The sequence below is a fragment of the Nanorana parkeri genome, unplaced genomic scaffold, assembly GCF_000935625.1.
Source record: "Nanorana parkeri isolate BGI_ZX_2015 unplaced genomic scaffold, ASM93562v1 scaffold525, whole genome shotgun sequence".
Taxonomy (NCBI): Eukaryota; Metazoa; Chordata; class Amphibia; order Anura; family Dicroglossidae; genus Nanorana; species Nanorana parkeri.
Genome location: NW_017306793.1, coordinates 297,806 through 309,946, shown reverse-complemented (window position 1 = coordinate 309,946; position 12,141 = coordinate 297,806). Strand labels below are relative to the sequence as shown.

The 12,141-nt window shown below is 43.1% G+C and overlaps 1 protein-coding gene across 1 annotated transcript in view; it reads left to right on the top strand.

Moving 5' to 3' along the window:
• LOC108791088 (NADPH--cytochrome P450 reductase) overlaps positions 1-12,141 on the top strand; it is a 53,702-nt gene that overhangs the window by 17,552 nt on the left and 24,009 nt on the right. The window contains exon 2 of the mRNA XM_018561471.1: positions 332-533. Coding sequence (XP_018416973.1) covers positions 346-533 — 188 coding nt within the window. The 5' untranslated portion in view covers positions 332-345. The remainder of the gene's footprint in view (positions 1-331; positions 534-12,141) is intronic.

The window sequence follows — 12,141 nt, the reverse complement described above, 5'->3', positions numbered from 1 at the left end:
CCCCCCCCCCCCCCCCCCCACACCTGCTCCTCACTACTTGTCCCTGTGCCGATCGTGGATGTGGGTGGGCAGGCGGTGAAGTGAGACGGGGAGGAGATGCGGCGTGGATGTGGGCGGGTCTGGCAGCAGCGAACGCAAGGTGGGGAGGAGTTGGGAAGTTGACAACTTTTTAAATATCCAATTATAATCGATTATGTCGCTTTAGTTGTTGCAGCCCTATCTGAAAGACACCTACTGGCTGTTTCAACTTCAGTGTCTGTATCTGTGACCTCCATGGGTTGTTCAAATTGTTCACTAACTTTTTGTTGTTGTTGTTGCTTCTTTCTTTCAGTGTTTAACATAAATATGGGTGATTCCTGTGCTAACCAAGATGTGTGCCATGCAGAGGAGGGGACCGACTCTACTGAGGAAGCCATGTTTAGTGTGGCGGACATGTTTCTTTTCTCACTCATTGTTGGCCTGCTGACATACTGGTTCTTCTTCCGCAAGAAGAAAGAGGAGACTATTGAATTCACGAAAATTCAGCCTACAGTGTAAGTGTTTTTATAATTCATTTTGCTTGGCAGTTGTATGTTCAAATTGGTGACTATGGATGTTTGCTAAGCAGAGAAAGTACGGTACTTTTATTAGAATTCTGTCTTAGTCCCACTCAAATTATTTTCCGGTACTAATATAGGGGCTTTTCACACCTAGACATATGCAGCAATTCACATTTTTGACTTGTGTGTTTGTGTGTCTGCTTAATATGTGTTTGGTTTTTTTTGTGGGTTTTGTTTGTGGTTTTTTTTTGTTAAAAACAATATCCAAAACTGCATAATGCATGTGTGTTTTTTATATTCGACTTTTACCTTTTTACTATTTATTTAAATAGGACTGCTTAATATATGTATACTGCTTCATATATATTTTCAAAACCTGCAAATCTAGGACTCCTTGTTGTGAATGCCCCACATAGAAATGTTTGGGATTTCTTTTTGAAATGAGTTTTCACACAGTGAATTGCAGGCATTTCATTGTGGGAGAATAGGCGTACATGTGTCTGTAGTCTTGTGGGTTATCCATGTTTGTTCTTGTGTCTAGACTTTTAATATGTCCTGTCCCTCATTGTTTCCACCTCCCCTTACATTGTGATGGTGTTCTTCTGAGGGGGAAGTCTGTAACAATATGTTTTGTAAACTAGTATCTTACTGTACATTTTAGGTCCCTTTCACATGAGCAGTCCGATCAGGTCCGCCTGTCAGTTATTCAGAAGGACCCGATCGTACACTCTATGGAATGTCTGGGCAGCCGGGTTTAAACAGACGAGTGTCCGTTTACATATAGTCGGCTCCAGCTTGGTCTGGTAAAACAGACCAATCATTGATCTGTTTCAATGGACCAGAAGTAATCTGATGACACATGTCCATTTACATCAGATTCCCCATAGACCGACATGGGGTCCGGCACTTTCAGTTTGGAGGAAAGAACTGTACGGACTCGGATTTCACATCGGTGACATCCGATCCTTGCCACTCTAATCATGAGAGGATCGGTTGACCATCTCCTGATCAGCCAGTGTGAAAGGGGTCTTTAACAAGAAGTCTTTTTGACATTTACATTATTTCTTGATCTTTTATACATTTTTCAGGTTGAGCACTTGGCATAATATGTCATGTAAAAAAAATGCTTGTCATGCCTAATGGGGCGTATTTATAAAGCAGTAAATGTGACATTCACAGGGGGTAATTGTTCCAAGAAGTTTAAAACACATGCACCAGAAAGAATTGCCTGCAGTGACTATTTAGTAAATGTCACATTGTAATAGACTTTGCCTTTTTTAAAATGTACTGGGTAATCTGAAGCAGTTCAACATTTCTCCATACATTTTTCCTTAAAAAGTTGGTCAAAAAATGAATGACCTTACCTGCTCACTGCCAGCAGCTCCAGGTCCGCTACGCTGCTTCTCATGAACATCCAGGTCGTGGAGTACACTCTCTATGCCCTTCACAAGCAGGGACAGCCCAGACTCTAGCTGCTGTCGATCAGTAGCTAGAAGTGTGAGCAGGGGAGTGGGCTTACCTCCAGGACCAGCTTCAGTGGATGTAAACACGAACATCCATGTATCCAGGCCGGAGCATGCACGCTTAGGTGGCTCCATGGGTCCCTGTGAGGGAACGGAGCCACTCGTAGGCAACATCATGAGAGGGAACATTCTTCACATTAGGATTTGAAAGCAGAAACAGCGTTAAAACAGAAACGGATATGCAAGAAAGGCAAGTGCTGGGGTCTACATCACTATGTATTTTTTTTTAGTTAAGGTTTAATTTCACTTTTACTGCTTTCTAAATATGCCCCAAAACTGTGAAGAAGCACATATTCTCTCTTTATCAAAAGTTAATCATGTATTTTTCATTTAAATGTATTACATATAGCGCAGAGAGTTTGGAGTTTTACCGATACCCTTTACTGGCTAACTAAAGATGCATGATTTCACGTAGCCTTAGATCCCTTAGTCAGGCCTTATAGACAAACCCAAAGCTAGGTCTAGCTTCAACCTGCAGATCACCCAAGATGGCTGGTTCAGAAAGCACTACAGCTATTCCACCTCAGCTAAATCAAATACAATATCAAACCCTGCAGCAAGCACTAAAGTGATGTCCCCAAATATCCAAAGATATCTTATTAATACCAGAGGTGCACCGCAATGAAAATTTCAAAACCGAAATGAAAAAAAAGTCAGGCCGAATTTATTTTTTTATTTTAACTTTTTTTCAAGTTTAAAAAAAAAAAAATATATTTTTTTAAAACTTTTTAATTTTTGTTTTAATGTTATTTATTCATTTTTATTTACTTTTAGGGGCTGCGGGGAAATATTGGGGGTCTAAACAGACCCCTGATATTTCCCTTTTAAAATTGAAAAAAGAGATTGAGGACACCAGAGTCCTCGGTCTCTTTTTCTGCAGCCCCTGTTATAGATCAGGAATCCTCTATACATATAGTATAGAATCCTCTATACTGATTGTTCCTGTTCATTCATAACCTGAAAACATAGTATGTTTACTATAACCACAATTATGAATGAACAGGAGGTGATGTAGATCACTTCCCATTCATTCATAATTGGGGACACAGTAAACATACTACATACTATGTCCAACTATTTACAAACACTCATCGATCACTGAGTGTTCGTACCGCTCTCCTTCCTGACACGCTGTCGCAGGAGGCTGAACAAGCGGAGCTCAGCCTCCTGTGATGGCGCTGACTGTCTCCGCCCACACCACTCTCCCGATCTGTGATAAAGAGGCTGAGCGGTGCAGGGAGGAGAGACGCCGGCTGCTCACATCGCTCTCCTCCCGCATCGCTCTGCCGCCTGTGACAGCTTCTCTCCTCCCCGCTGGGACACAGAGCAGCGCCCAGCGGGGAGCACCGCTGTATCAGCCAGAAAATGGCACAATTGTAAAACTGAGCAGTCTCAAATTGGAAACAAGCCAGGGCCCTTTGTCCAGTGCAGACCCATATATTTAGGGGGGTGCACTATATAGGGAATAATAAGACATGTATTTTCAGGTACCACAACTGGTCTGCACTTCACTACTATTGTTACTTTTGGATCTTTTCAGGGCTGGTCATGATCCGTTTAAAATCTCTTGCTGCCTACTTGCATGTGATGCCTGGATTTTTCAATACTCAAATGTCCTGTACACATGCTTATAATAAACATGGCTCAGTGAAATGCATAAATAGCAAAAACATGTCTAAGTTTAGTAGGTCTTGAGATGCTGGCGGTAGCTGAAGTTTTATAAAGCTCTGTAATGTTGCAGAACTGAACAGATCCTCTAGGTGTCCTCATAACCGAAAAAAAAGTGTACATTACATTTTGCTAAGTTTGCAAAAGGTATAGTGAAATCTCTCCTGTTTGTTTTTCATGAGATATGGTACTGTAGGAGAGAGAAAAGCTTTAGTCAGGTCTGTCTTCATTGATATGCACTATGTTATCAGAGCAGGGGTGGCAAGACCTCCTCACTTTCAAAGATACGATCATGCGCTTGCATGTCCAATCATGTCAGTTCACATATCTGGCATACATTGTCATGCATGTGTACTTTACTGTATAGAATACAGCATCTTTATTTCATGCCCAGGATGTCTGGAAGCAAGTGTAAAACCAGCAGTGATGTAGCTGGGCACCTCGGCTAACTTTGTTTGACTTGCAAACAAATTGGACTTAAGAACCTGCTCTTGGAATGGAACCCGTTCGTAAGTAGGGGACTTACTGTATAGTAAAAAAGTGTGGTTAGAGAACAGTAAAGAGAATGAAAAACCACAGTGTTGGCCACAGATCAGAACATATCTGTAACTAAATAATATGCAATTGATTGCAAAAGCCAGAGATTATATATTCTTAAACTCAAAATACATGGTTCCCAACATTGTAGTTTAAATCAGTCCACACTTAATATTTAAGTTGTTCCAGGATCTAGTGTATCCTAATAGTTGGACAACCCATGACATCTACCACCACCAAATTGATATGACCCCTTAATGAAAAGGGAGGTTTTAATGTTTTGTTTTGCCCTTCTTCCTTAAATTAACCTCCGGACAACCAGCAGTTAGAAAGAATACATCCCATCCAATTGTATATAGAGTAATCCAACTTGGAGAAGGGAAACAGTCTTCAGTGATGATAATTCTACACAGTGTATAGAACGTGAGGACGCCAAAGGACATTTCATTGCTACAGACTGGAGGAAGCACGGTCACAGCCGACCTGCTCCGAGGAATCAAGTAAATGTAACTATTATTTTCATCCCTAGACCAAAAGAAGCAGTTACCCCTTACAGTGCTGTGGTAGCCCCACTGCAAGGGTTAATAATAATTGTCCCTGCAGTTCTTTAAGAGCTGCAATGTGTTTGTGGGACTCTCTGGAGTTCTGCTTTATAACGGGCAAATGCTTTTGACTGTGGTGGTACTAATTGATGTGGCTGGGACCATGGCAAGGCTCACATTTACAGTACTTGATGTGTTTATTACAACACACAATTACTCTGAATATAACCTTGTACATTGTGTACTCCATACAGCTCTTTTCTATACACTGTGCTGTACATTCAACCCTACATTAGACTCCACTCTGAACAATATCTTGTACATTGTACACTTCACATGGCTTCACTTTGTGTACAGTGCTGTGCGTTCCATACACAGCACCTCTCCAACTGGCAAACTGTTCATTGGATATGCTACACCACTCTTCACACACTTCTGTACGATGTATACTGCACAACTTTCTACATTGAGTTATACTTCATATATTCCACACTGTGCACTATAACGCATTTTGCTCTTTTACACTGTAGTGTACAATCCTTACTGTGCACCTGAACCTCTGTACATTATGTTGTCCACATGGCTCCACGTTATACACTCTACTCTGTTATATGCCCCACACCTCTTCTACTGCATAGTATATATACCCTAACACTGTCTTTTGCCCCCACCTTCCTATTTATACTCGCTGGACTTTGTTAGGTTGGACAGTTGAATGTACAGGCATAAGGCAATAGGCACGATTCAGCCTGCATATGTTTTGGCCATATATGAGAACACTCAGTTTGCACAAGAGCGCTTGTTTAGGCTGCAGGAAGGAGGCTTGCATGTTACAGACAGTCAGGGTGCCAGCTTATCTTCAGACGGGGCAGATAATTATGCAAGGTTGGGGAGGACCGGGGCACAGGGATAAACCAGACTATTACTGGCAAAGTTGAAATGTGGCTATATCTCCAGATGTCTAAGGATCTTCAGATTGTTTTGACCATATGGTTTCTCTAAAGGTGACCTCTGCTGAAAGCAGAATTCCAGGATACTGTTAAAGGAGAATTATGAGGCGAGGGATTTTCACTCAGCCTCATAATCTGAGCCGACCTGTGACCATGAAACTGTAACAGGTCGGCTCAGTAGATCGGGAAGTGAGCGAACACATACTGTCGCTCGCTCACTTCTCGATCTATCCGTGCAGAGAGCCGTGACTGTCGCTCACGGCTCCCTGCAGGGATTCCCCCCCTCCCCTGTCCGATCCTCCAGCGCTGACTGGCGGAACGAATGGGGGAGGGGGTGGGTACAGCTGGCTCTGCCTCCAGATAGGCAGAGCCAGCTGTCACTCACGCAGCTGGGTGGATCCAGACAGCATTGTCGGGATTTGTTCCGGCTGCGGCGTCTCAGTATACTGAGCTTTGGGTGACGGGAGGACGCTAGTTTGTGTCCTCCCGTTACCCTTAGGAGAACTATGGGGGGAAAACCCTGACCCCATAGTTCGCCTTTTAAAGGATTTGTAATTTTGTTCAATCAAACTTGTTATTAACACCTATACACACCTCTCATACACTACAGAAAATAATTTTATGACTACTACTGGTTCAGCTTTACTGCTCTCTGGGTCACCTCCCTGCTATAGGTTCAATTAACAATCTGGAGGTGAAGAACTGTAGTAGGCTGATTTTTGAACCAGGAAATGGCAATGCCATGTGACAGGTATGTGTAAATCACAAGATTGGCTAAAAAGAATTTGGCTAAAAAGAATTTGGGCCCGTTCACACTAACAGGCCTCACTGGATGCGCAGCTACTGTTCTGCGCTGACAAGTAACACTGCTGATGCACCTATCCTGACACATTGCATGCTTTACTTTTTTTTGTTAGAACTTTATTGAAATGTCAGTAAGTTCTATTAGCTGTACCGTGGTGTGATATGGTTATACCCTGTTTCCCCGAAAATAAGACCTACCCCGAAAATAAGACCTAGTTGTGACGATTCCCAGGGCCGGTGGTGGCATAAGGGAGAACTTGAAGGGCCACAGGAGAGAATCAGCGGTGCCAACGAAGCCGGCACTAGAGGAAGGGAGGCGGCAGCGCTGGGAGCAGAGCCACATAAGCCGATGCTTCCTCTATAGCGCCGGCTCCTGTCACAGGCGGAGTGATACCAAATGCACTCTGCCTGTGAGGTACGGCACCCCTGATTGCCCTGATCACCCTATTCCTAACTTTGCCATTTTGGATTATTTAATTTGGATTTGCATTAATTTTGAATTGTTGCACATTAAAAAAAATAAGACCTACCCCGAAAATAAGACCTAGTGTGTTTTTTTTTTGAGCCACACAAAATATAAGACAGTGTCTTATTTTTGGGGAAACGCGGTACTATGTTGTACTGCATGCAGTGCTTTATTTCAGTGCACATCACTGCAACGCAGTGGTGTGAACTGAGACAATTTAAAGCAAGGCACATTGCCTTGTGTGTACGTTGACGCTATGCTTGAAAAAGCAGCCAGCCAACCAAAAGAAATCTGGTGTGAACAGGCTCTAAATCAGTAAACCTCCGTGTAAGTAAACGGTCTGCTCGGAGATCTTCTTTAACACTTCTTTCATCATATACATAGTCTGAATTGCCTGTGTTTTTATATACTGCCTCTGACATGGCATGTAATTACAAAACTGAAGGACAGTTTAGCAGCCACCTTGAGTATTCTGTAGAAGGGGGAATTAATGCAATTGTAGGAATGTTTTTTACATAGAGGGAAATCCCTTTGCGACAAATAACGAACACTGGCAAGTAACAAACTATTTTTGTGAGTTCAGAATTGTATGTGTATAGGCCAATGTAGTTGGATCTGTATGTGCGTTTATAATGAATTGATTAAAAAAAATCAATTAATCGAACGTGAAAATTTTAATCAGTACCAGCCCTAAAAATACCTGCACAATCTGATTGGATGCAGGCATTGTTCAGGTATTTTGACAGCCAGCGGGGCCGACTAGCAAGATACTGAGGCTTGGCGCAGTGGGAGATTCCTCTATCCACACAGTTTAGAATAGATAGAGGAATCTGTTGCACTTTTCCCATCTGACCATAGAAAGTCTGCAGATAATCTATAGGTTTATGGCCAGCTTTAGACTAGTTTTGGAATAGGTTGGCAACTTCCTCTGTCAGGTTCACATTAAGATGAGAATTTGTCACCAATGGACTTGTTCAAGAACCTCATTAATGTAATCTTAAATTTATTACCTCAAGACAGTTACTTCTCTGCCTAAGCTTGTGCTGATAATAAATACGGTCTCCTGAGTGTACATAATTTACTCTCTTTGGGTAAGTGTTTTCCCCCATAGTTCTCTTTAGGGTCACGGGAGGACATATACTTACCTGCTCCCGTGACCCACATCTCAGTATATAGTGAGCTATTGCCTGCTATATACTGAGAGCGCCGCAGCTGGGACGGATACCGACAATACTGTCGGGATCCACCCGGCTGCCTGATTGACAGCGGGCTCTGCCTATCTAGAGGCAGAGCCAGCTGTGCCTGCCCCCTCTCCCATTTGTTCCTCCACTCAGCACCGGAGGATCGGATTGGGGAGGGGTGAATCCCTGCGGGGAGCAGTGACCTGAAAGTCACCGCTCACTGCAGCGAGACGATCGGGAAGTGAGCGGATCGGCTGCATGTTTCTGCTCACTTCCCAATTGATAGAGCCGACCTGTGGCAGCTTCTTTGTCACAGGTCAGCTCTAACTATGAGGAATGAGTGGAAATCACTCGCCTCATAGTTCACCTTTTTAAGTGTTTGTTTTTTTTAGCCAGTTTATGGCTAGTTACTAGGCAAAACTCTTTTTCGTGCATTTTTCAGGTGCTACCATTGAAGTCTATTAGGCTGGGTTCACACCTAGGCGTATCGAATATGCAAGTTTGTCGCACGTTTTTACCGCGATTCGTGGTAAAAAAACGCGACAAACACGCGTTTCCGAGGGCTACTTGGCTGTATCCCAATGGAAACGCGCAACAAAAATGCCCCAAAGAAGCTCCTGTACTAGGGCGTTTTGTAGCGCGTTCATACGGCCTGTAATACGCCCAGGTGTGAACCCTACCCATAGGAAATAATGGGATTTCGGTGTTTGAGCGTTTTGCAGAGCGTAGGAACGCGCTACAAAACGCCCAGGTGTGAACCAGGCCTTAGGGCTAAAGAGCTTGCCTCTGCTCCATAAGAAGCTCATGTACATTTTTGAGCTACAGGTGTTTTGCTACAAGTGGCAGAACATTTAAGAACTGGGGGTTCCTCCTGTTGAGCGTTGCGGCACTTAAACATTCAACCTCAAAAAGTTCTCCGGTGTGAATGGGCCTAAGGGAAAAATGCTCCTTTTTGATAACAAATTCTTCAGTTTTATTTAATGCTCAGATTTGGGCACAATTGTGTGCGGCTCTTTATTTGTAACCACTAGCATACTTGTATTACAGAGACACATGTCTGCAGATCTGCTGTTGGCTTTCCTGCTGAGCAAAACTACAGCAATATGTTTGTATAAGGGATTCCTTCTGGGTAAGGAGGCCCATCGGGGAAGGCTCAGATGTGAACTTTTTAGTAGAATAGGATAAATGTCTGACAAAAGGGAGCTCATATTTCGGGATGTGCAGAAACTGAGATCAATTTTTTCAGTTTTGTTCACTGCTTCCTAACCTGACTCAAGTGTTCTGAGTGCATCTTCCCCTTCTCTTTTTTTTTAGGCTTTTGTTATTAAAAATGGCAATCCATTGGGAATACTTAAAGAGAAATGGCCTACATTGGAAAGCTTGTAGAAATATCTCTATATTTAAAACTATATTTTTAAATTGATCATTAAAGCAATAGCTACCGCTCATGTGAAATAGGTTACTGAAGATCCAGACCGGGCATTATAATTACATCCCATATTTCTTTGTCTGTGCCAGTCTTATATGAGCTACAGAATTACATAATATGGCATGTAAATATAAAATGCCATGATTTGCAAACATTTTCAGTAACACTAGAACTATAAGAACTGGTTCAGGGCATGTTTTTATCCTCTGTTTAATTTGCAAGAACTTGTTGAGGGCAAAATTGGACCAGCAATTTTAAGCTGCATGGTTTAGTACTCCCGCCTAATTGGTTTCCATGTTACTAAATAAACACCTTTTTTGTACTGATATTAAAACAAAAAAATTTAATAAATTGCAAAATATTTTTAAAATTCATTGTGCTTATTCCTGCCACCTTCCCCCATAGGGGTTGAACAGTATACTCGAAAACATTGAATCTTTCCATCATAGCTTGCATGTCTTATTACAGGAAGGATTGGTCCACCCTCATACTATCAGTTTTGTTTAGAGCAGACCTGCATTTGTGTATGGCAGCCAAGATCTGCATCAGGGAAGGTTCTGTCTCATCAGCTGCAAATGCACCCGCCTCCTCGTGAGCTGTGACTGCTTGCTATTGGTGCACCCGCCTCCTCGTGAGCTGTGACTGCTTGCTATAGGTGCACCCTCCTCCTTGTGAGCTGTGACTGCTTGCTATTGGTGCACCCTCCTCCTTGTGAGGTTGGGACTGCTTGCTATTGGTGCTCCCTCCTCCTCGTGAGCTGTGACTGCTTGGCATAGGTGCACCCTCCTCCTCGTGAGCTGTGACTGCTTGCTATAGGTACACCCTCCACCTTGTGAGCTGTGACTGCTATAGGTACACCCTCCACCTTGTGAGCTGTGACTGCTTGCTATAGGTACACCCTCCACCTCGTGAGCTGTGACTGCTTGCTATTGTGCCGGGATCCGCCCAGCTGCGTGACTGACAGCTGGCTCTGCCTATCTAGAGGCAGAGCCAGCTGTCTCCGCCCCCTCCCCCGTCCGTTCTGCCAGTCAGCGCTGGGGTGGGAATCCAACCCCTCCCCTGTCACTGCAGAGAGCCGTGACAGGATTGAGAGGTGAGCGAACGGCGGTATGTGTTCGCTCACCTCCCGATCTACTAAGCCGGGCCTGTGACAGTCTCATTGTCACAGGTCGGCTAGAACTATGAGGTGAGTGAAAAGCACTCACCTCATAGTTCTCCTTTTTAAAGGGAGGACTTTTTGGCTTTGGGTTAGTTTTTTATTTTATTTATCAAAATGCTGTTTAATAATTTTGATGGAAAAAACTTCTTCTCTTTTCCTCATGCAACTGATCTCCCCTAGTCCTATATAAAGTTCATTGGCTGTATGTTTTTTTATATTGGCTTTGGCTAAAATTATATACACCAAGCTTTTTTTATTTTTTTGAGCAAACCTATGCATCCACGATAATCGGACAATAAATCACGCTACTAACCTAATAATACACTCGCCTGATCCTCTGTCCCATCTGGCTTCTACACCAGTCCCCACAGCCTCTTCTCCCCCGGGCTCTGGCAGTTTTGTTTTTACCCACTGATCCTTTCTGTCCTACGTCCTACGTTTTTAACGCTCACTCATTGTACTGTATGGAGGAGCAGTTTTGTTGCCCTAGGACAGGAAGTATGTTATAAATATAGAACTGAAGGCCAAGATCTGAGTGCATAGTTGAAAAGTGCAGATGAAAATTCTGTCCACGCCTCTTCCTCGCTGCATAGTTAGAACTGCAACTCCTTTTTATTTTCTGATATTGATTGATGAATTTGTCAGCTAGGTGAAGACAGAAAGGGGAATGTATCAAAACTGGAACAGTTGCCCGTAGTAACCAATCAATTTCTATCTTTCATTTTCAAAGCTTAACTGACAAACTGAAGAGAGAATCTGGAAGCAGTTGTCCATAGTAACCCATTGGCTTCTGTCTGCTTCAGCTTTGCTAAATTCCCCCCAAAGTGTTGTAAGGTAAACTAGAAAACGAAACGGGAAATAATAATGGCTGTACAGTGTGGCAGAGGTATGTTAACTCCCAAGAACAGTTCAACAAAAGTACAACTCATTCAACAGATGCAACTCAACACATATATCTGTCCCTGGAGTTCTGCTTTAACTGCAAGCCATTCAAGAGGCAACTGCTGCTAAAACAGGGTTCCCAATAACCAAAATGACATCCTAAATTGCACAACTAAGAAAAGCTCTAGAAGGGAAGTATATAAACATTTGGAGTGGGAGGAATGTTTTTTAAATTCCCATTATGCGTGTAAAGTTTGTAGAACATGTTTGTTTAGTGCGTGTCTAATTGCAGCCCAGATGTGTCATACAGCGAGATGGTAAAGGGTAAGAACTAGTAAATTGGTATAGGAGTGGGAGGCTAGACGGGGATCCCGTCTGTGATGCACAGTTTCCTGGGAAACCTGATGGTGGCGGAAGGAAGGGGAGTGTGGGCTTACTTATTCTACACAGATAAAGAGCAA